Below are 25,878 nucleotides of genomic sequence, written 5' to 3' on the forward strand. Positions count from 1 at the left end.
TCACACGAGATACAGCGCAACCTTGTGACCTTATGTAACATGACAATGAACAGTTTTAAATGCCTTTGTACAACGACAACATGTGACTATCGAGCTCCAAAATTTCATATTTGTATCTATGATATTAAATTAAATATATCGACGATCGAGGTACAATAAATTTACTAAAATTCTACCTGTGCGTGTCCTTTTTTGAAGAGTGTATTATTACCTTTGCAAACAGGTTGACGTCGAAGACATTCACAAAACCTAGATATACACATCAAACGATTCCTTTTCGATGCTACAAGGTCAACATTCCCATCCTCCAGGGTACCCACTCAATACTTGGTCAGGGGCGGTCGGGTAGCCTAGTGGTTAAAGCGTTCGCTCGTCACGCCGAAGACCCGTGTTCGATTCCCGACGTGGGTACATTGTGTGAAGCCCATTTCTGGTGTCCCCCGCCGTGATATTGCTGGAATATTGCTAAAAGCGGCGTAAAACCATACTCACTCACTCAATACTTGGTCAGACATATATCGAGTAAAACAAACGTATTTTACGGCCAGTGTTCAAGTGTGCGGCTGCTGTCGCTCCATGATCAAGTGGCAATTTTTATCCACCCCAGCGTTGTTTAGTTATATCTTGAATGCCCTGCGCCTGACCACATGCAACCAATGACGGCAACGTATCAGAGGATCGTATGCAGTGTACAAACGAACTCATATCACCAGTCACGCCCAGAGCACTGATTCACATCTTGGCTAGCTTGGGATCTCAGTACTACTTTTACTCATGTGCTGTCTACTGTGTCATCTATCGACGTATGTAATTACCTCAGAGAAACATAAAATTGCTTCAGTTCAGTCAGCGAATTACTGTTGGTGACGATCCCGGTGACTGCGGACTTTCTCCAGACAAACATTCATCTTTTCCTTGTATTAAGGTAAGAGTTCATTGATTTTCTTTTGGAGAGAGTGAGTGAGTGAGTCAGTTGGGTTTAACGCCGATTTTAACAGTATTCCAGTTATATCACGGCGTGTCAGCTTAATGTGGGAGGAAAGCCCGAAGTGATGCAGGTCTCAGACGTTTATCACTTCGGTGAAACCCACGAGCACGGATATGGTGCTGACAAACCTAGAAACATAATAGGGGCGAACCGGGATTCGAACCCACAATCATAGGTTTCTGGCGTGCCCAAGGGACGCAACTCTGCACAGCGAATCGCGGCGCCTTAGACGACTGGGCCACCCGTGCCCTATTTTCTTTTAGGACTATTAGCAATGTGATTTGCATGACATGCAAACATTTTGTGTACATCGAAGACGAAGATTATTTGGACGATAGGACAATCGTAACATAAATGCAAAGTGAGTGAGTATGGTTTTACGCCGCTTTTAGCAATTTTCCAGCAATATCACGGCGGGGGACACCAGAAATGGGCTTCACACATTGTATCCATGTCGGGATTCGAACCCGCTTTAACCACCAGGCTACCCGACCGCCTCCATAAATGCAAAGAACAGTGCAACAGGTCAGCGTGTTTTTGGATGAAACATGTTTGCAAAATGTTCATTCAGGAAATGGGAATTGCAAACATTTTCTTGGAGCGTGTGCTTTCAAAGCGTGTCTCTTTACCACAGATGGAGCAGATATGTTCACCATTTCGCCCAATACCGGAATCATCACCATTTTATGGTGAAGCATAAACATATCGATCCTTTTTATATAAACTGTGGGTCAAGAAAAACAATACACGTACCTGCTTTTATCATATGTTTGATAATTGAACTCTTATGAACCACTGTGTGACCACTGTCGTCGGTCTGCTGGCTACCTCTACTGTGTGACCACTGTCGTCCGTCTGCTGGCTGCCTCTATTGTGTGACAACTGTCGTCCGTCTGCTGTCTGCCTCTATTGTGTGACAACTGTCGTCCGTCTGCTGGCTGGCTCTATTGTGTGACCACTGTCGTCCGTCTGATGGCTACCTCTAGCGATAGCAAACTGTACTGGCGCTTAGTCAGCACTCGAAGAATACTTCTACATGGTTTAATTTTCACATAATACAAAACTGCTGATAGGTATCGTAGATATGTCTTTGAAAATCCAGATATTTACCTTTTTCGGTACTAAAACATTCCTTTCAAACAGACCGCCTCTGTGGTCTAGTGGTAGAGCGTCCGCCCGGAGAGCGGAAGGTCCGGGGTTCGATACCCGGCCGCGTCATACCAAGAGATGGTACTTGTTGTTACCCTGTCTGGCGCTCGGCATTAAGGGGCTAAAACAATGACTGGTCGGCTCGGAGTCAGTAAACTGTGTCTGAGTGGTGTATTCATGTTAAACTGCGGCATGGTATCTCAGTGGGCTAGCACTATAAATCGGCATCAGTCCTGACTAGTACAAGCAGCCACACAAACACACACACGTACATGCACATCGGTATATAATTGCAATAATTTTGGACGCGACGTTAAACCCCATTTCACCACCACCACCACCTTTCAAACATGCTGGGGGTCATGTGGTTGCATTTTTATTTTGTGACCCATGAGCCATTAATCAATCTATTTTTTCATAATAGTATCTCCCCACAGATAACTGTTGCAGGAATGAGTGATGGTCAAATAGACACGATCAAATTTCACAGTTCTTTAAATGTTCAGTTACATAAAAAAACCTCTGAGTACCTTCTTTACCTCTAATAATACAGGTGGCACAGTCGTCTAGAGCGCCGCGATTCGCTGTGCAGATTTGCGTCCCTTGGGCACGCCAGAAACCTATGGTTGTGGGTTCGAATCCCGGTTCGCCCCGATTATGTTTCTAGGTTTGTTAGCACCTTGCCCGTGCTCGTGGGTTTCACCGAAGTGGTAAACGTCTGAGACCTACATCACCTCGGGCTTTCCTCCCACATTAAGCTAACACGCCGTGATATAACTGGAATACTGTTACAAGCGGCGTTAAACCCAACTCACTCACTGTATATAGATGGCTCTAGTACATTTAATTGTTTAACTTAGTTCGTACAATCAGCATACAATGACACTATTTTCATATCCGGAAACCTACTTTTTTCATACAAATTCAATTGATACTGGATTGATTAAAACAATGAAATTGTCATCTTTATAATACAAGACTTTTTACCTCCATGTGTTTACGTTTGTATTACGGTACACAATTCACCGTTCAGTCATTTGTCCTTAAAATGGTTCATAGATTTATTCGGTCGACTACTAAACTATTTTTTATCCAACATGGTTGTCAACAGAGTAAGTATATTATTTGAACAGGTACATAAAACTTGCCAGTGATACAAAGTGAGGATAATTTATAAGAAAGTCAACCATTTTCAGCGCAGCTAATACAAAAAATGCCTATACAGTTAAAACCTGTGAACTATAGAACCACTAATTTATTATATCGCTGAAGACGACACGACCTTATGGTCTTTCGTAAGGGACTCCTCTCGATTATGATTAACATGATAGTATTTAATCGCCCCGACTGAATGAACCCCAATTCAGACAGCACAGTCTTTGCTCGGGCCAAGTATACCTTTTTTGCTGAGAATGTTTTTGACAGCATTGACTGGTCCCGGGACAAGAGCAGTTATTTAGCTTCTATAGAATGACGTCGATGCATATCATACTTATTGCAAACCGATAGAGCGCGCACAAAACCTCTGTGCTGGAATATAGTGAGAAACGTCAAACAGAGATTACAGCACGTAGTAATTATGTCAAAGTCTGATAAAAAAACAAAAACTATTTTTGTGAAACAGATTTCACTACAAGATTTGTACAATTAGGCAACAAACTGAGGATAGAATTATGGATGTCATAGTCTTCTTGACTCTCTCAGTGACATATTTAGTGCAGGTGACAGCTTATCAAGTATTCAACCAGTTGTCATCCACTACTTCACCAAATAGTATGCCCCTTTGTCATTTAGTTGTTCATCCAGTTGTCATCCAGTTGTCATCCAGTTGTCATCAGTTATTTTCAGTTGGCATCAGTTGTCATCCAGTTGTAATCAGTGTTCATCAGTTGTCATCCAGTTATTATCAGTTGTCATCAGTTGTCATCCAGTTGTTATCAGTGGTCATCAGTTGTCACCCAGTTGTCATCCAGTTGTTATCAAGGGGGAATCCAGATGTCGTCCAGGTGGCATCCAGTTGTCGTCCCGCTGTCATGCAGTTGTCATCCAGTTGTTCACCAAGGCGCTCATCCAGTTGCCATCCATTTGTTATCAGTTGTCATCCCGTTCTACGGTGATCCTTACTCCCATACCTTAACATCGACTAAGACAGTCGTAAAGCGAAGGCTGTTTTGTATAACGGCACCCAGTACTGTTTGATTCCATAGTCCTGACCATCATATAAGTATTATTCAATATCAAAATGTTACAACATTTGTCATCCTAATTTCTACAACAAAAAATATACCTGTCTGTAAACTGTTTACAATGATCCATAATCATTATTCCATTTAAGCCGGAGATTTAATCTAGGTGACAAAAAAACCGTTGTCAGACAATAGGCCACAATTAATGTTCATTGTTTATTGTCCACGGATAAAAAATTCCAAAACGTTGTGATCTTGTGTTTTGAAAAGAAGCGGATTCATAATGGTCTGATATTCGGTCAATAAACGGAAAGTATATCATGATGATCTAGGTCAATATGTTATTATAAACATTGTCCATCTGTCATTTTTCCAAAATTATATCGACATTAGTACATGAATATATATGTGTTTGCAAGCAAAATATAATATTCCTTTCTTGCGTTCGTCATTTTTTTATTTCACTGACCTGACTGACATCCCATTACTGATGAAGTGGCATTAAACACCACATCATGCACTGACAGGCACAGACTGATGAGTTATAATTATTCTGGTATTTTCGCTGACTCATACACATCTTGCATCGTTTGATAGGCATTTCTAAGAAACTGTCGGATGACAAGATAGACTAAAAGTTTATCGATAACAACTTCTTTATAATATAGTAATAGCGACGTTTCGGTACAGATCAAGACCGTCCGACGGGACAAAGGTATAAGGATCTACACCGATCCCTCGCTATAACAGCATAATGATGACGTTTGTATCCATACACCTTTCGTCTGTATTGTGATCTTGCATCATTTGTGTATGACTCTAAAGGTATTGGGGCGGTGGGGTAGCCCAGTGGTTAAAGCGCTCGCTCGTCACGCCGAAGACCCAGGTTCGAATCCCGACATGGGTACAATGTGTGAAGCCCATTTCTGATGTCCCCGCCGTGATATTGCTGGAATATTGCTAAAAGTGGCGTAAAACCAAACTCACTCACTCACTCACTAAAGGTATTAACATTGAACACGTTATTGTTAGATGAACGCAGAAAAGAGGTCTTTATATAAAAAAACCATTTAAGTCAATAGCATCCATATATATTTTATTTGCTGTCCCATGGTCTTTCAGTGCTTTACATATTTGAGTACTTTATACTAATGGCACGAAATGTCAGGCTCTTTGAGACTAGCGTACCCAGATAGCCTGACCTATATATTAATCCCTTACAAAAGTAGTAGGGTGGTCACTTGCTACAGATTAGACGTTTACCACAGTGAAACCCACGAGCACGGGTATGGTGCTGACACACCTAGAAACATGATCGGGGCGAACCGGGATTCGAACCCACAATCATAGTTACAACTTTTATTTGCCGCATTATACCCCAACCGGCACGTCATCCTACTCCAGAACACAATTTAATTTACGATATCTTTTATCCATCATATGAAGTTTGTGAACAAATGTCGGTACATTCTCCATGTAAAAAGTCCGAATACACAGCCCGTGATAGATACATGTAGTTGAAAATTAGACCAAATACTGCCTGATGCCTACGTTTTATTAGTGTGTTTGTTGTTTAACGCCGCACTCAACAAAATGTAATCTATATGACGAATATGACAACAATCTAATCATTGAAAACATGAGCATCGATCTACGCAGCTGGTATACGATGACATGCATCAACCAAGTCAGCCAGCCTGATCACTCGGTTCCGTTTGTCGCCTATTAGGACAAGCGTCTGTTGCTGAAGGCCAACGTTAACCTGGATCCTTGCTGTTTCAGGTCTCTGGTTTCCTCGACAATGGTACGACGGGTGATATTGCCCTTGCTGTGTGTGCTGATACTTCATACAGATTTGTCACTGCAACAACAAGGTAGGTAGCACGTAAAACGGTGGTCACGCATGTCACCTCGACACCAAGACCTGGGGTGCCGTTAATTATTGAAATTAACCATTTTTATATCGTTTTTTGTATAGCACGTGGCTAGATTAATACTGCAGGACGTCGCTGTTTAACATGTTGTTACTGGGAGGTCTAGTGCGATGATCATCAGGATAAAAAAGGATCTTTGAACTCACGATCCGCAGATCGTGTCACGATTATACGATCGCCACTATTTGTTCATCCTTGTCGCCACTATTTTTAAACCCCTGTCGTCACCATCTGTTCACAACTGTGACGACTATTTGTTCGTCCCTGTCGCCACTATTTGTAAACCCCTGTCGCCACTACTTGCAAACCTCTGTCGTCACTATTTGAAAACCCCTGTAGCCACTACTTGCAAACCTCTGTCGCCACTATTTGTAAACCCTCGTCGCCATTATTTGTTCGTCCCCTGTCGTCACCAATTGTAAACCCCTGTCGCCACTACTTGTAAACCTCTGTCGTCACTATTTGAAAACCCCTGTAGCCACTACTTGCAAACCTCTGTCGCCACTATTTGTAAACCCCTGTCGCCACCATTTGTAAACCCCTGTCGCCACTACTTGTAAACCTCTGTCGTCACTATTTGTAAACCCCTGTAGCCACTACTTGTAAACCTCTGTCGCCACTATTTGTAAACCCCTGTCGCCACCATATGTAAACCTCTGTCGCCACCATTTGTAAACCCCTGTCACCACTACTTGTAAACCTCTTTCGCCACTATTTGTAAGCCCCTGTCGCCACCATTTGTAAATCCCTGTTGCCACTACTTGTAAACCTCTGTCGCCACCAATTGTAAATCCCTGTTGCCACTATTTGTAAACCCCTGTGGCCACTATTTCTAAAACCCCTGTCGCCACTATTTGTAAACCTCACTCGCTATTATTTGTAAAACCCTGTCGCCACCATTTGTTAAACACTGTCGCCCTTATTTTAAACCTCTGTCGCCACCATTTGTAAACCTCTGTCGCCACCATTTGTAAACCCCTGTCGCCACTATTTGTAAACCCCTGTCGCCACTATTTGTTAACACCTGTCGCCACTATTTGTAAACCTCTTTCGCCACTATTTGTAAATCCCTGTCGCCACCATTTGTAAACCTCTGTCGCCACTATTTGTAAACCCCTGTCGCAACTATTTGTTGACCCTGTCGCCACGCCTTGTCCACCCCTCGCCACGCCTTGTCCACCACTGTCGCCACGATTTCTCCATCTCTTGTCGCCTTAATCTTTCCACCACTGACCTCACGTTTCAAGGAATGCCGAAATCCTGCACATTCTTTTCTGTTTTGGCTTCACCAATGTGGTAAATGTCTACGACCAATGCAGAGTGACCTTGGGTTTTTCTCCTTGCTGACATGCCGTGATTTATCAGGCGGATCCTTAAATATTCGGGGAGATTCCCGTTATACTTAATCTTAACACTGAAAAATAACTTGAAACTCTGGTTTCAAAATGAATAATATTAATAATACACCAGCTAGATTGACTCATCAATTTACACAACAAATGTGTGCTTTTTAGTATAGTCAAAGGGTGAAATATTATATTATGAGACGGAACAACACCAACCACCACCACCACTCTGCCATTATGGTACAAGGTCGGTGCCTAGCCGTATAACATTGCACATGGGATTTGAAGGCTGACTGTCCAGTGTTTCAGACGGAGATTCAGAGCACGGTCGTGACCGGGGGTGCAACTGCATACTTCCAGGCTGTTGTACTCCCCTCCGTTAGCGGGGTCGGCACATGGAATAAAGATGGCGTCCAGTTGACCAGTGTGGCTGGTAAAATTAACATCATTGTCTCTGGCGATTTCCGACAACTTTTCATCACCAACAGCCAAGCTTCTGACGCCGGCGCCTACAGCTACACACTGGGCGGCAGAACGACGACAGCCCAGCTAAGCATCGCAGGTATTCAAAAGAATGTAGACTAAATGTATGTATGTATATGCGTGTGTATGTTGGCATGTGCGTGCGTGCGTGCGTGCGTGAGTGAGTGAGTGAGTGAGTGAGTGAGTGAGTGAGTGAGTGAGTGAGTGAGTGAGTGCGTGCGTGCGTGCGTTTGTTCAAAACAATAGTCATTACTTCACCCATATCATTCGTTATTTTTTTGTCTGGCAACCTATACTCGGATTAAATGAGTTTTGTTTTATCTATGTTTCATTTATTTGGAATACGGTTTGCACAGTAAAAAGGGGTAGGGCCACCTCCGTGGTCTGGTGGTAGAGCCTCCACACGGAGAGCGGAAGGTCCGGCGTTCGATCCCCGGCCGCGTCTTACTAAGAGACGTTAAAAGAACTACTTGTTGTTACCCTGTCTGGTGCTCCGGCATAATACCTCAGTGGGCAAACACTATAAATCGGAATCAGTCCGGAGTAGTACAAGCAGCCACAAACACACACACACATGTGCATGCATGTCGCTATATAACTGCAATAATCTTGGACGATTCGCTGTGCAGAGTTGCGTCCCATGGGCACGCCAGAAACCTATGATTGTGGGTTCGAATCCCGGTTCGCCCCGATTATGTTTCTAGGTTTGTCAGCACCATAACCGTGCTAGTGGGTTTCACCGAAGTGGTAAACGTCTTAGACCTGCATCACTTCAGCCTTTCCTCCCACATTAAGCTGACACGCCGCGATATAACTGGAATACTGTTAAAAGCTCACTCACTCACTGAAATGGGGTAACTACTAGATGACATGCTGTGCCCGTACAGTTGGCTGGTGCCTTCGGCAACCAGTGTAGGGATATCTACAAGTGACGTACACGTAACTCATTACAGTGAGACTTTAATCCGGATATGGACCGTGAACATGAGAAAATACTGCAATGTGTCGTGTTGTATTTCTACTTGTTAGAACTAACCAAGGCAGTTGGGTCGTTCATTACAGAAAACCTGGCTATCCAAAGCGGGCTATCTGACAGCACCGTGAATGTCGGCGCCACGGTTACCCTACAGACCAACCTGTCTCACAGCGGTGTCAGCCTCGGAGCGTGGTATAAGAATGGTGCATTGATCGTGTTGAATTCCCGTATACAGGCGTCAGCGAGTGGTCAGTCGCACTCCATGTCTATCTCCGACGTCCAGACAACGGACGCTGGTACATATGAATACAGAGTTCATGGACTGTCCACAAGTGCTACACTCGTCATTCGAGGTGTGTTTGCTGGTTTTATGTGGGGTGAGGTGTGAGGATGGGGTGTGTGTGTGGTGTGTGGGGAGGGGTAAGGGGGCGAGGGGTGAGGGGTGGGGGGAACACGCGTTTTGCTGGTCAGGTAAATATAAGAGACGCTAAGGCCGATTGGCAGCCACGTAAGTTTGGTTCAATTCAGTAACTTTCTTTGATTGTCAGTAAAATCAGATTTGATGCGTAAAGATTGAGCCAGGGTGCACAATATAAAACCAGGGTGCACACTATTTAGTCAATCTATCAATATTTTATTCAGTATAAAGGCCACAGGAGTGTAGTAGTGGCAACATACACCATTTTATAGATTGTTTGACAAATACTTTCTTCTTTCATACGCATGGTAAATAAACAGACAGAGTGATTTTATTTACAAGATTCAATCAAGGTGCATACACTGAAATCAGGTGCACAACCACAATCAGGTGCACAACCACAATCAGGTGCACAACCACAATCAGTGCACAACCACAATCAGTGCACAACCACAATCAGGTGCACATCCACAATCAGGCGCACAACCACAATCAGGTGCACAACCACAATCAGGTGCACAACCACAATCAGGTGCACAACCACAACCAGTGCACAACCACAATCAGGTGCACAACCACAATCAGTGCACAACCACAATCAGCGCACAACCACAATCAGGTGCACAACAACAATCAAGGCACAACCACAATCAGGTGCAACACCACAATCAGATGCACAACCACAATCAGGTGCACAACCACAATCAGCGCACAACCACAATCAGGTGCACAACAACAATCAGGTGCACAACAACAATCAGTGCACAACCACAATCAAGGCACAACCACAATCAGGTGCAAAACCACAATCAGATGCACAACAACAATCAGTGCACAACCACAATCAAGGCACAACCACAATCAGTGCACAACCAAAATCAGGTGCACAACCACAATCAGGTGCACAACCACAATCAGGTGCACAACCACAATCAGGTGTAAAACCACACTCAGGTGCACAACCACAATCAGTGCACAACCACAATCAGGTGCACAACCACAATCAGTGCCAAGTGGAACAGAAGTCTATTTCATTAAATAGTTATACGCTGCGGGATGAGAGCGGTCGTGATCTCAATTCATTCAATCAGTTGAATTATACATAGTGAAACGCCAGAAATATAACACATGGTTCGCACGCACGAACGCACGAACGCACGCACGCATGCACGCACGCATGCACGCACCTCAACCCACCCGCATACCAAACACACGTCCGCAGGCACGTCATCGTAGTTTTGTGTTTTGCAGATATATCTATAGTTGAGGGTCTTCCGAACTTGACGGCCCCGGTGTCCCAGTCCGTAGTGTTTCAGGCGAGACTGAACGCGGCTGGCGTCACCAACGGTGTGTGGAGAAAAGGTCAGATCCGACTAGCAACATCCGGGCGGTACAGCACTGCTGTGGTCGGAGCCCTTCAGCAACTCCTTATATCCAACATCCAGTCCATAGACGCGGGGACATATACGTTTACCGTGAGCGGAAAGTCGACATCGGGAGGTCTCGTTGTCACGCAAGGTATGAATGTACGATGCCATATTGTGAAGAGGATGATATTGCTTATAGTGAGTGAGTGAGTGAGTGAGTGCGTGCGTGCGTGCGTGCGTGCGTGCGTCGTGAGTGAGTGAGTGAGTGAGTGAGTGAGTGCGTGCGTGCATGCGTGCATGTGTCGTGAGTGAGTGAGTGAGTGAGTGCGTGAGTGAGTGAGTGCGTGCCTGCGTGCGTGCGTGCGTGCGTGCGTGCGTGCGTGCGTGCATGCGTCATGAGTGAGTGAGTGAGTGAGTGAGGCGGAGGGTTATGGCTGTTTTTTCTCTCACTTTAGTGTTGTGTATTTTCACCAATCTGTTGTACCACATGCAACATTAATTAAATGCTGTAATCCTCTGAATAGAGTTGTCAACATTTGAACAGTATCACACTAATTATGTCACTGTGGTTGCGCCCGTGTGGCAAATCAACGCGTTAGTATTTTCACTACTATACAGTCGAAAAACACATGCACAGGCAAGTCAATTGTTCACGGAAACATATCACGGTCGCTGCTAGTGGAGTCGTTTTGAAATTTGTAAAACTCTGAAAACTTTTGGGAATATGTTTATTTGTCAAATATGAAATCGTAGTCTTCACTACAAAAATTTCTCCCAAAATATTCAGGATTTCGGAATTTTTTAACGTATTTACAGCGGTGTTTAGGACTAGCAAGGCTTCATGGTACGCCTTTCTACAGTTAAGAAAATTTCATATATAACGAACTTCACTACCAGCGACGGGATATGTTTCGGTGAACAATTGACTTCCCTTTGCATGTGTTTGTGACAGGTGCCATCGTTTGGGCAGGATCGCTCACTTTTCGCGTACACCTGGTATTATCACTATTTCATAGTGATTAATCAACACATGTTCATGATACAGTCGGAATCGACTGTTAAGAATACAGAGACTTTTAGCATATGGCAAGGGTTTTGACGCTTTTATTTAAGTGTAACTGGCTTGTTTATTTTCAGCACTAAACATCCAACTTACACTCCAAAATACGTCAGTATCGGTCGGGGCCACAATCCAACTCCAGGCGTACTTGTCGCAGAATAACATCAGTACCGGCACGTGGTCTAAGAATGGTGTTGCACTCACCAGCGTTGGACGTACGCAGATAACCGTTGATGGTCATTTTCAGCGACTGACCATTAGCAATGCCGAGTTGTCCGACGCGGCCCGGTATTCATACTCCGTCAGAGGACAGGAAACGTCGGCCTTTGTCAGTATCATCAGCGGTGAGTTAAAAGATTCATCTTTATTGGAGCGCTTCGGCGATGAGAACAAATATAAGATGAAATGCTTAGGCAAATTTATGCTAATTTCCTTGCACTGATTCCACGCAAGGTATGCCCAGAGCGCGTACACCAATTGTTGGATTCTGTGCTGTTTAACATGGCACTCAGCAATATTCCTTATATATGACGTCGGTCTGTAAATAATCGTGTCGGGAACAGACAATCCAGTGATTGCCATCATGCGTATCGATCTGCACATTTGGGAAACGATGACATGCATGAACCAAGTCAGCGAGCCTGACCACCCTATTCCGTTAGTCGCCCCTTTCGACCAGAATGGTTTGCTGGAGATTATTTTCTAACCGGATCTTCACAGACCGTGTACAAGAACAACTGTGCAATGAACCAGTGTGCATTCACTTAGAATTTGAATTTTCAACTTCCTGAGAAGTATACAATCTAGTCCTTTCGGCGCCAGACCGTTTCGAATTCATGAATTCATGTAATACATGGGGAAATAATATGTGAACCATTTCGCAACGAGTTATCAATTGTTTTGGGTGTGCCCGTTTACGCCAAGACGGAACCCGGTCGCAAAAATGGCTATGAGAGGGACACGAGTCGCTATTCGGCTTGTCCCGGAATAACACGAGTTGGTCACGAATGGGCCAGTACAAGCAGCCACACACACATGCGCACGACTCTCTGCAGCGATGAAATATCTCATCCCTGCGTGTCTCGTCTCCATGTCGTCACATTCATTATATCATACATCTATACCTCGGATTGTCAATCCTCAACACTGCCGACCTCTACCGTGGTCTCGTGGTCGAGCGTCCGCCAGGGAGCGGAACGTTCGGGGTTCGATCCCAGGCCGCGTCAAACCAAAACACGGAACTTGTTGTTACCGTGTCTGGTGCTCGGCATTCTATGGCTAAAACAAGTACTGGGTCGGAGTCAGAATACTGTGTCTGAGTGGGGTATTCATGTTAAGTTGAAATGCGGCATAGTCCGGACTAGTACAAACAGCCCCCAGGACGTCTGTATTTATTAATAAAATTACAGGGCATTTATCTGAGGCGTGGACACGCAACTGAACGTAAGCGAGAAAGGTACGTTGCATCCAGTGGTGCTCGAAAGAAGCACCTGCCCGTGGGCCTGTAGCAGCTGGATCTGGTGTCGGCCTGTAGATTTCAAGTTATATGGGTCTGTTTGGCCTGTAGTTAATTTACATGTCAATTTATTTGTCATAATAAGTTGCAGTTTTGTAAATGAGGGCCTGAAGAATTTAGACGAGGCCTGTATGTCCTAAATTGTGTGGGTCCTGAGGGCAGCCTGGCATTTTTTTTTTATTTCAACCACCAGTCACGCAACTTCATCAGGTTTCGTTTTTACTTGAGATGCGATTCGTGTTTTCGATTCAGGTTGAAACATTTAAATTTCATCCTCATGTCTCTCTGCTGTGATTCACTATATGTAGTGGTCTTAACATTTAAATCTAAGCCTCGTATCTTCTATGGTTTTCTGTGTGTCGTTGCCTTAATATTTGTTATACAAAGGGAGCAAACCTTGACAGGTGCTGCAATATTTCCGATAAATGGAGGATTTACCCAGTGGAGTCAGTGGACGAATCCGTCCTGTGGCATTACGTGTGGCACCGCCGGCAGTCTTAACCGGACACGTGCTAGAACCTGCACCAACCCAGCTCCCAGTAATGGCGGACAGGATTGCACAGGAGACACAATCGAACTGCTCCTGAAGACGTGCGTCTTTGGCGCGTGTCCAGGTGAGGGTATGGTCCTACATGCAAGTACAATATAGGTATGGAAACTCATGGCTGACCTTGTCTTTCGTAAAAATAGAAAAGGATCGGTCATGCACTCGCAGTCTTTAACTAAAAGAAACAGTGGATGTACTAAGGTGCAATACACGTTTACTGAACATGTAGGACTTCTGTATTTATTGGTAAAATAACATTTGACTGACCCGTGGAAACGCAACTGAACGTAAGCGAGAAAGGTACGTTGCATCCAGTGGTGCGCGAAAGAAGCACTTGCCCGTAGACCAACAGCAGCTGGATCTCGTGTCGGGCCCGGAGATTTAAAGTTGTATGGGTTCTTTAGACCTGCAGTAAATTTACGTGTCAATGTTTTTGTCATAATAAGCTGCAGTTTTGTAAATGAGGGCCTGAAGAATTTAGATAAAGCCTGAATGTTCTAAATTGTGTGGGTCCTGAGGGCAGCCTGGCATTTATTTTTATTTCAACCACCAGTCACGCAACTTCATCAGGTTTCGTTTTTACTTGAGATACGATTCGTGTTTTCAATTCAGTCCCAGTACCTCGTTTTTCAATAATGTTTGTTTCATAGTAAACGGTGGCTTCTCATTATGGACTGAGTGGACGGATCCATCTTGCAACATCACTTGTGGAACAAGAACCGATGTAGAACGGAGACGAACCAGGAGCTGCAACAATCCTGCTCCCAGCAATGGCGGGCTGAACTGCACTGGACCTTTTCTTGGTGTTGTGCCGAAAACCTGTGCTTTCCCTGCTTGTGTTGGTAAGTGTTCAGCAGGAAGTGCACGTATCATTTAAAGAGTTTATATCCACGAATTGAAAGTCTACTTCTCACGATTTGTTTGTTTGTTTGTTTTTAAAGCCCCACTTAGCAATATTTCAGCTGTATGATGGCGGTCTGTAATAATCGAGTCTGTACCAGACAATCCAGAGATTGACACGATGAGCATCAATCCACACAATTGGGAAGCGATGACATGCATCAACCAAGTCAGCGAACCTGACCACCCGGCTCCGATGGTCGCCTCTTACGAGAAGCATGGGTTGCTGAAGACCTATTTCACCCGGCATCTTCACAGGTCACTGTATCTGAGTATGGAAAACTGTCAGGAAATTCGATGTAAATAGAGATGACACAGAATCACGTGAAATGTTGTATCATGTGACATATTTTTGGATGAAGTCTTTGGTAAACATGTAGAAGGTGGGAGAACATGAATACATGACTCTTTAATGGATTGCAACTGCTTGTTTATTCTTTCTTTACAAAGAATAAAAAAGACGCTGTTATCCTTAAGTAAGTGCACAACGGGTGCGACTTTCATACCTTATGTCACATTTGTTTTAGTTCCGATAAATGGAGGATTTACCCAGTGGAGCGAGTGGACGGATCCGGCCTGTGGCATCACGTGTGGCTCCTCAGGCAGTCTTAACAGGACACGTACGAGAACCTGCACTAACCCAGTTCCCAGCAATGGTGGACAGGATTGTTCTGGAGATACAGTTCAGTTGTTGCTGAAGACGTGCGTCTTTAGCGCATGTCCAGGTGCGATCATAATCATAACTGTTATAAAACTACTTTTATAACGAACACGCTTATAACGAACTGACGGATATAACGTATTGTTTTTTTGTCCCGGGCATTTGCTGCATATATCCTGTATAAATGCTTATTATAAACTACGGTTATAACGAACTAAAATAAGTGGTCCCTTTGAGTTCGTTTTAACCGTAGTTTACTGTACATAGAAAGTCAGGATCAAACTTTGTGTGAATGTGTATCTTCCGACATTCCCACACTGGCATATTTGTACACTGACTACATCATGTATAAACTATGATATAATTGTGCAGCGGATTGGTATGTTTAAACCTCAGCAATTCAACTCATTGAATGTGACAGTTTAAGACCAATCATCATATTTATACAAATATGGACTCAATGAAACCTCGGGACAACAAACAAAGCAACGTAATTGAAGTGTCATGCTAAATGTCAAAAGAACACGGGCCCGGAGTCGGATGTTTTGACTTCACCATACAGCCAGCCATGCATATCTTTAACTGATTATACGTGCAGTCGTGTTAAATGTGTAGAACAACTATGTGTGGATTGTAATCATTACTGACACATCCATTCAACATCATATTGGTGCATTATATAATTGGACGCAATTGTGCACCAATCGTGCATGCCTTTTATAAAAAAAGAATCGTCTCATCGGCGAGTTAGTTCTTATTGTGGTCATATACTTTAAAGGTTTTAAGTCATCGTCAGTACATATGTTCTTTACGGTGACCATACTCGGTCTTCACAATGTCAATTATTAGTTTTCGTATACAGTTTCGATGTCGTGTATGCATATTGTTTAACGCCTTGCAACTAGTATTGCAACTAGACTGTTCTATGTTGTTTTTGTTGTTCGTTTGTTGTGAAACGCATCACTCAGCAATATTTCAGCTACATAACGACGGTCTGTAAATAATCGAGTCTGGACCAGACAATCCAGTGATTGATATCATGAGCATCGATCCACGTAACTGGGATACGATGACATGTATCGACGACGTCAATGTGACTGACCACCCGATCCCGTTAGTTGGCTCTTACGAATAGAACGGGATCGGGTGGTCAGGCTCGCTGACTTGGTTGATGCATGTCATCGATCCCTATTGGGTTGATCGATGTGCATGATGTCGATCACTGGATTGTCTGGTCCAGACGTGATAATTTACAGACCGTCGTAATAAATCAGGAATATTGCTGAGTGCGATGTTAAACACCAAAGAATCAAACAGCAAGTGTTCTCATCGTCGAAGCTCTCGATTATTTACAGACCGCCGTCATATAGCTGGAATATTTCGTGCGGCGTCAAACAAACAAACGTCAAGGTGATACAATCCCAGTCGTATAAGGTACACAATCGTCAATGAACGAATCCTTCAAGCCTCCGGAGATGCTAGATTCATTCTGAGTCTTGGTTTATTAGCACCATGCTCGTGGGTTTCAAGAAAACGTAACAGACATGCATCATTCTGGTCCTGTGATATAGCTGAAATACTGCAGAGGCATTAACCCAACTCACTCACATACATTATTGTTGTCTTTCCATTAGATCTGTGCACACCAGCCATCTACCGTTACGGCATTGGCTACCGGTATCACCCTACTGACTGCGACAAGTATGTACAGTGTTACACGAATCCAAATGGCAAAGTTGTTGCCATCTACAGGAGGTGTCCTTTTGGTTTTTTCTGGAACCAGGTGACATTTCAATGTGACGACGCCTGGAAGGTTACATGCCCGATTGGTAAGCGACTTAACGCATGGCGTATTCAAATGACGCCACTCTATTAATACTACGTTATATTTTCAAACAGAAACACCATCTTTCCACGTTTTGACAAAACAGAGTCTGTGATACTTTCCCAGACAATCATTACCGGTCCAGTTTTTGGATAATTCTACGAATGACCATTAGACCCTTAGAAACATGTTTTTATACGTCCTCACTCAAATGCTGAATGTTGGTTAATTCCATCCCGAGTTGGGACCGCGAGCTTCTTCCTGCTGCAATACGATCTGCTACTCCCCAGATAAATGCCGAGATAACTGCACGTCCAACTTCAACCTGCTGGGTAGCTGCCGAGCGTACTGGGAGTGTGACCGGAGGGGTGTGTCAGTTCCTAGGTGCTGTGCTATGGGCTTCAGCTACGTGGAACGTCAAGGCTGCAGACCAAACTTCTTCTGCCGGGATGTGTGTCCAACTGCATGTGCGGACAGAGGTTTGTGTAGTTGCTGTCTTATCAGTGAGTAATGGTTTTACGTTACAATGTTCCACATACATTCCGGCTGCACATATTTTGGTCATGTGAAGACTCAAACGCTGGACTTCGGCTAGACGAGCGACTGCTGTAATCATCCAGCCATCCCATGTAGTATTCATATCAACACAGGGAGGGTATTTGAACAAACGATTGCGTCAAAGTCGTTGCCCGTCAATTTGGACTTGCGGAGCCCTGGGCGCGTTAAAAGTAGACGTTAAAAGATGGTACCCTGTCTGACGCTTGGCGTAAAGGGAATAAAACAAGGTATCTTCGTCTCGAAGTCAGTACACTGTGTCTGAGCGGGGTAACCATGATAAATTGCGGTTTGGTGTCTACGTGAAAATCCCAGCATTAGTCCGGACTGGTATAGTACCAACAACCACACACGGCATGTTGAGGCTTTTAAGTGTATTTGTTAACAAGCTTTAATCCGATGTTACGGCTTTAAACACACGCACACACACACACACACACACACACACACACACACACACACACACTCATACATACATACATACATACATACATACTCACATACACTCACAAACATACACTTTAATAATAACTTGGGCGGTCGGGTAGCCTAGTGGTTAAAGCGTTCCTTCGTCACGCCGAAGACCCGGGTTCGAATCCCGACATGGGTACAATGTGTGAAGCCCATTTCTGGTGTCTCCCGCCGTGATATTGCTGGAATATTGCGAAAAGCGGCGTAAAACCAAACTCACTCACTCATAAATAATAACTTTCAACCCCATTTCACCTCACTGCACGTAACTTGCACTCATAGGTAGAGACCATGAAAATTCTAAATGAAAAGCTACGTGGAGTAATATATGCCATCAACACTGTTCAAGAATCGTTTTCCATGCAACTTGAGTGCCAAATCACTAACGATCACATAATGAACGCATGTCTGACCTTCTGTCTCCTCCATCAGATGTCTGTGACAAGCGTCCTGACTGGAACACCAACACGACGACATACAACATGTTTGCCGGCTCGCGGGGCTGGGCACCAACGTCCTGTGCTTCTGGAACCTTCTTCGACGTCACCGACTGCGGCTGCAGTGCAATGAACACGTGTATGACCATGTTTTTGTTACATATACTACCACGGTGATTTTTTTATTGTATACACATTATGATGGTGTTGATGCTATATCGGGGGTACTGGTGGCCCTGTCGTTTCAGGCGCCGCAATCCATTGTGCAGAATTGCGTCCCTTTGGACCTGCAATCATAGTTCCAATACGGTTCGCCCTGATTATGTTTCTGGGTTTGTTTATAACTGGAATACTTTTCAAAGCTGCTTTAGTCCCGTGAAGATTCCGGGTTAGAACTGGTCTTAAGCAGCTAATGTGTGTCGTAAGAGGCGACAAACGGGATCTGGCGGTCAGGCTCGCTTACTTGGTTGATGCATGTCATAGATCGATGCGCATGATGTCAATCACTGGTTTGCTTGGTCCAGGTTCGATTATGTACAGAACGCCGTCATATAGCTTTAATATTGCTGAGTGCGGCGTTAAACAACGAACAAACTAAAATCAAACGGCAACCCAACTCACTCTATACGCTATACTCTCTGCTAACTATAGGGAACTACTGTTCCAAGTGACGGGGGCGGTCGGGTGGCCTAGTGGTTAAAACGTTCGCTCGTCACGCCGAAGACCCCCCGGGTTCGATTCCCGACATGGCTACAATGTGTGAAGCCCATTTCTCGTGTCCCCCGCCGTGATATTGCTGGAATATTGCTAGAAGCGGCGTAAAACCATACTCACACACTCACTCGCAGTGACGGTTGGCCAAGTAGTCAAATTCCCTCATTCGAGTTGCATCCTTAAGCTGTTCAGGATCAGCAGCTCTCAAAGTCAAATTGCTTTTTCGCCCTGTTTGTTATGTGTGTCTGCTCAATACGCCTGCTCGTCGGTTGGCTTTCCTGTGTTGTTTTGGCTTTCCAATCCATATTAATGCTGGCACGCCGTGATACATAAGTGAAATGCATTAAGATAAGCGTTAAAACAACCCTCAACCACCCATAAGGGGAGTGAGTGAGTATGGTTTTCGCAGCTTTTATCATTATTCCAGCAATATCACGACGGGGAACACTGGAAGTGGGTTTCACATATTGTACCCATATGGGGAATCGAACCCGGGCCTTCGGAGTGACGCTCGAACACTTTAACCACTTGGCCACACCACCGCCCCTAACACATGGTGGATGGGACATCCCATCGTTTCGTCCAATAATTGTTCACTTTGTTTACAATATTAATTAACATGTTTCATCTCAACAGCGTGTGCACCGTCCTATACCGTCAGCTTCACTACCGGGCCTTCATTTACCTCTGCCCTTGAATCCTGGCTGAAACTGTCAAACGTTGACGTTTCCAACGGCTTTGCAAACTTCAACGGAAGTAGTCAGCTTGTGGGTAATATCTCCATGCCAACAGCTTCTGGACGTGGTCCTCTGATTATTCGGTTCCGGTACAGTGAATCGGCGCAAGGGACTGGACGCAGAGTGCTCCTCAGTACCAGAGACTGTGGAAGGGGTAATAGTTTGGTCATCGCTGTGGACAACGATACCATGATGTTTGAACTGACCTCGTGGTATGGCTTAACGGTTAAACTACCCGTGTCCATGGTGGTATGTGAGTCCAATATATAAATTCAAGTACAATTCTTATAAAATAAGGTGTATAATTCGTATCACTTGATCATCATATGTGTCCAACCACGAGATAAGGAACCTTATGGCTAAAAAATCACATTTTGACTTTTCATTATATTTTAAAACTACAGTATCTTCGGAACACAAAAATACAATTCACAAGCTTCAATTCATATTTATTACAGCGATACATGACATCACACATCTATCTTCACTGAAGTAAGTTGACGTCAAACAGCAAAAAGGTTTCCCAACACCAATAAGAACCTTTTCTTTTGGTGGGTCACATATGTTATCCATAGGTCTCAAGAGGAACATGGGTGGATGTACTCTATGTTTTTTATATGTTTCCGATGGCATAGCACAAACTAACATAGAAGGTCCATAAACTCCCAATGTTCCCCTGTTATTTTGTAGGTACGTTATATGTCTTATAGAAGCATGCTTTGGTAAGGATACCACAGTTATGTCTTTATCCACCTCGTTCATTGAAGGATGACAGTACACAAACTTAGAGTTATTCCCCCTTGATCTATTTCATTCGGATAATGTTGTAATTATCCGGCGAAAGGCGTCTTACATATTTAATTCAATATACAAAATTACGGATGATTTGTTGCAAATGTAATGCCAACAGTTCGACAGAACAGAACAGAACAGGACTTTACTGCTCCCAGGCCGAGTGCATCGGCATATGAGGTACAATTTTACATTGCGATGGACAGAGAAAACTTATTATTGCATTGAAATTAATACCAAGATATTTATATTCATCTACAAAATCAAAATATTTTTTATTCAGACTAAATTTTTCTTCTTTTGACAAATTTAGCACCACCGAAAATAATTCGTGTCTACAGTTAGTTTCAATAATTTACAAGTTTCAAAACACTGATTTCTGTTGGTGTCTTTGGGTTAGGGCCAAAAGAGCTGTGTCGTCGGCATACAGAAGTACAAATAGAACTAAAGCAATATCTACTAAACAACCATGTTTAGTTGACTCGATCTGCAACCCTGTCCAATCATGTTGCGTAAATATGATTCTATATGATACAAATAGAAGGAAAAAAGAACTGGCGATAATTTTCTCCTTGTCTTACTCCAACATTACAATCAAATACCTTTAAACTATTCACAAACACATATGATTTGATACCATCATACATTGATCTTATAATACGCAAGCAGTTTCCATTACTCCTCTGGGCTAATAATTTACACAATAAACCAATTCTCCATTGGTGGAATATTTATGTCTAAATCACGCTTATGCTTCTGAAAGAATCTTTCATTGTATCTTGGCCCACCATCTAGAGACGTACATCATCACGCTATTATTAAATTGCTCAATTTAAAATATAAAAATGCAACAAAGAGGGTTTGGGTGATCTTGGCACAATCAGGCTGGTTAGGCTCAGGGTGCTTGCCCCCTCTACACGCAGCCCAGACGGCGAAGGAGACTTCTTCCAGAACGCGAACCAACTTAAAACTAAAAAAGGGCTGGTACTCTCCCAATATCGGACAACAGTCCGGAAGGTACCGAACCTAAGCTCAAGGCACAGAGAACAATCGGGGGTCGGACAACTTCGTTCTTGGGATGCAAGCGAGACACTTCGAAAGCGAGGTCTGCATATTTGCCATGTTTGTCCTTAATCATGACAATCACATAAGTGTCAAAGCGACACTAAATGATAATAATGATTTTATTGGATTTATCAAGAAGGTCTAGATCAGATTGATGGGTCTGAGGCTGAATACAGGCCTTTTCCAAAGAACCTTGTATTTATCATTTTCCATGACGCCCTCAACGTATTCTGGGTCGTACCAGGGATTGACTTCTGTGTCAAAAATTGATTGACAGTCATAAATTGATCGAGCCACTCCATCATGTCGCTTTGTGCCAAAGCTGGATATCCACTGACAATTAATTGCATCTACATTTTATATTTACATTCTGATGCAAAATCACATATTGACCGTTTCGAGTGGGAAGTGACTGGCCCTGAGCAGCAAACAGAAATCCTTCTGTTTCACTTTTCAGGCCAGACGACATCATTTTAAGCGAAGGATTCAGCAGGGTTGCTGGTCCTCTCAATACACTGCACTTACAAGCGATGCAGTGGTCGTTCAGAGTCTGGGCCGATTTGATATGGCACGTCGCTTGTTTGATACTCATTACTGTACCGCCCAGCAGTACAGAACCATCAACAATATGAACATTGATATTGAAATTATGACCATCATCATTGACATGAGTCTTGACATCCCTCACCTGTTTCACAAGAGGACCAAGATTATCCTTATTATCATTATCATTATTATTATTATTGATAAGATAGTTGTAATAAGTTTAACTACCTCCAATTTGTGCAGGGGTTTACTCGTATCGAGTGGAAGACTGTCACCTTGTTGTACGGAGGTTATGACATGTTAGCTGTCGTGGAGAGCGATACCCTCAAATATGCCGCCAAAGTTCACGGTAAGATCATTGGAGTTTAACCATCGAGAAGTAATGGATTATCTGAGTGAAAGAATGGTGGAATTAATGGTCAGGCCCCAAGTGACGACTTTCGAATAAGCAATAATAATATGCCAGCATTTATAAGGAAAATATTTTCACCAGAAAGACATCGGTAACCAATCAGATTTGAGGATGAATGAAATGTACATGGGCATGTTCAATGTTTATATTTCATGTTTTTGGTTTGTACCTTTATGTGTATTTATTGCACTGCATTCCTGCTGTATCAATGTCCGGTCACCCTGGAACCTAATGATGCCGGTCAATAGGGATACAGCAACACTATCCCTTTGTCAAATAGAAAAAAGAGCCTGTTCCGCATGTTCGTGACACAATCTTACAAAAACGCATGTTCATGATGCCATGTTACAGTAACGCATGTTCATGATTTCAATTTTCCGTAACTCATGATTTCAATTTTCAGTAACTCATTTTCATGATTTCATGTTACAGTAACGCATGTTCATGATTTCATATTATAGGAACAGACGTTCATGAATTCATATTACAGTAACGCACGTTCATGATTTCATGTTACAGTAACGCATGTTCATGGTGGGATATTTGGTGTCACGTTACAGTAACGCATGTTCATCGTGGGATGCATTTTCACGGTCCATGTTACAATAAAGCATGTTCATGGTGTCACTGTTACAGTAAGGCATGTTCATGGTGTCACTGTTACAGTAAGGCATGTTCATGGTGTCATGTTACATTAAGGCATGTTCATGGTGTCACTGTTAGAGTAAGGCATGTTCATGGTGTCACTGGTACAATAAGGCATGTTCATGGTGTCACTGTTACATTAAGGCATGTTCATGGTGTCACTGTTACAGTAAGGCATATTCATGGTGTCACTGTTACAATAAGGCATGTTCATGGTGTCATGTCACAGTACGGCATGTTCATGGTGTCACTGTTACAGTAAGGCATGTTCATGGTGTCACTGTTACAATAAGGCATGTTCATGGTGTCACTGTTACAGTAAGGCATGTTCATGGTGTCATGTTACATTAAGGCATGTTCATGGTGTCACTGTTACAGTAAGGCATGTTCATGGTGTCACTGTTACAGTAAGGCATGTTCATGGTGTCACTGTTACATTAAGGCATGTTCATGGTGTCACTGTTACAGTAAGGCATGTTCATGGTGTCACTGTTACAATAAGGCATGTTCATGGTGTCATGTCACAGTACGGCATGTTCATGGTGTCACTGTTACAGTAAGGCATGTTCATGGTGTCATGTTACATTAAGGCATGTTCATGGTGTCACTGTTACAGTAAGGCATGTTCATGGCCTGGTGTCACTGTTACATTAAGGCATGTTCATGGTGTCACTGTTACAGTAAGGCATATTCATGGTGTCACTGTTACAATAAGGCATGTTCATGGTGTCATGTCAAAGTACGGCATGTTCATGGTGTCACTGTTACAGTAAGGCATGTTCATGGTGTCACTGTTACAATAAGGCATGTTCATAGTGTCATGTCACAGTACGGCATGTTCATGGTGTCACTGTTACAGTAAGGCATGTTCATGGTGTCACTGTTACAGTAAGGCATGTTCATCGTCTCATGTTACAGTAACGCATGTTCCTGGTCGACATCCCTGTAGTCCTCGATACCACGACGACCATGTCAATGCCCGTATCTGTTATTTCAGCCTCGGAGTCCACTATAATGGAATGTGGCCTGACGTTCGGTTCCGACAACTTCAACACTACCACCAACTTTGTTGGTCAACTTGATCAGGTATGAATGATAATCATATTGTATACTTTGGGGGTCTAAGGGACAACAAGCGTTTAATTGTAGGAATCCCAGGTTAAGAAATGGGTGCTCAAGAGAAATGTCAAATACTGAATAGTGCAATGTTAATTCAAATGAACACATTCGTAAATCTTGTTGTATTGCCATGCCTTGAAGCACATACTGCAAGACGGAGACAGTACTCCAACACCAGTGATGTGTCTCAGAGAGAAATAATGTTTAAATTGTCGGCATATTAAGAAACAGCAGCATTCATTCCAAAACATGCATACAAATTTTCATCTCACTGAATATACTCACCAGAATGTTTCTTTTGCGTCCATTTTAAACGTTTATGAGAATAGAAAACTGGATTTCGCGTCCGTAAATTATAAAAATGCATTGTATTCCGACGATATCATCAGGATGTGTTTATGAATCACTATCAAATACTGATGAAACCAGGTGTTCGCGAAAAGGACAACGATACGGGTATACCCTGTTAAATATTCGCTATGATTACCAACGGTGAAATAGTCGCGTGGTTACAGCGTTAGGTTGTAAAACCAAAAACCCATTTTCCATTCATTATACATCTATAACACGTGCATTGAGACCTTTGAGAGCCTTGAAGACCCTGGGTAGAATGCGTGTGGTAAAAGGCTACGATGCTTGTAAGAGGCCACTAACGAGGGAATCGGGTGGTCAGGGTCGCATGTCATCCTATCCCAATTGCGTAGATCGATGCTCATGATGCCAATCACTGGGTTTTCTGGTCAAGACACACGCCGTGATATAACTGTAATACTGTTAAAAGCGGCGTTAAACCCAACTCACTCACTCACTCAGGTCAAGACACGATTATTAACAGACCGCCGCCATACAGCTGGAATATTAATAAGTGCGGCAACAACAAACAAACAAACAAACGAGGATCTTTGAATAACTGAGTATTAGTCTGACGAGAGGATGATAACTTGAGCACAATACGGTATTTAACGAGACTGATGTGAATTTTTATTTTAGTTGACGCTCTACCGATGCAACCCTGGCAATCTGTATTGA

At 43.3% G+C, this 25,878-nt stretch overlaps 1 protein-coding gene across 1 annotated transcript; it reads left to right on the forward strand.

Annotated features, from left to right (window-relative positions):
• The first annotated feature begins 858 nt into the window (after positions 1-858).
• Positions 859-25,878, forward strand: LOC139466786 (hemicentin-1-like). The gene is made up of 16 exons (XM_071248472.1): positions 859-925; positions 6,106-6,197; positions 7,905-8,165; positions 9,149-9,415; positions 10,732-10,998; positions 11,985-12,251; positions 13,828-14,037; positions 14,621-14,812; positions 15,398-15,595; positions 17,166-17,360; positions 17,647-17,835; positions 18,815-18,958; positions 20,170-20,519; positions 22,917-23,022; positions 24,728-24,816; positions 25,840-25,878. The coding sequence occupies exons 2-16, from the start codon at positions 6,125-6,127 to the stop codon at positions 25,876-25,878; spliced, it is 2,847 nt and encodes a 948-aa protein (XP_071104573.1). The 5' UTR covers positions 859-925; positions 6,106-6,124.

This window comes from Haliotis cracherodii, unplaced genomic scaffold, assembly GCF_022045235.1.
Source record: "Haliotis cracherodii isolate W230 unplaced genomic scaffold, xgHalCrac1.p SCAF_19, whole genome shotgun sequence".
NCBI lineage: Eukaryota > Metazoa > Mollusca > Gastropoda > Lepetellida > Haliotidae > Haliotis > Haliotis cracherodii.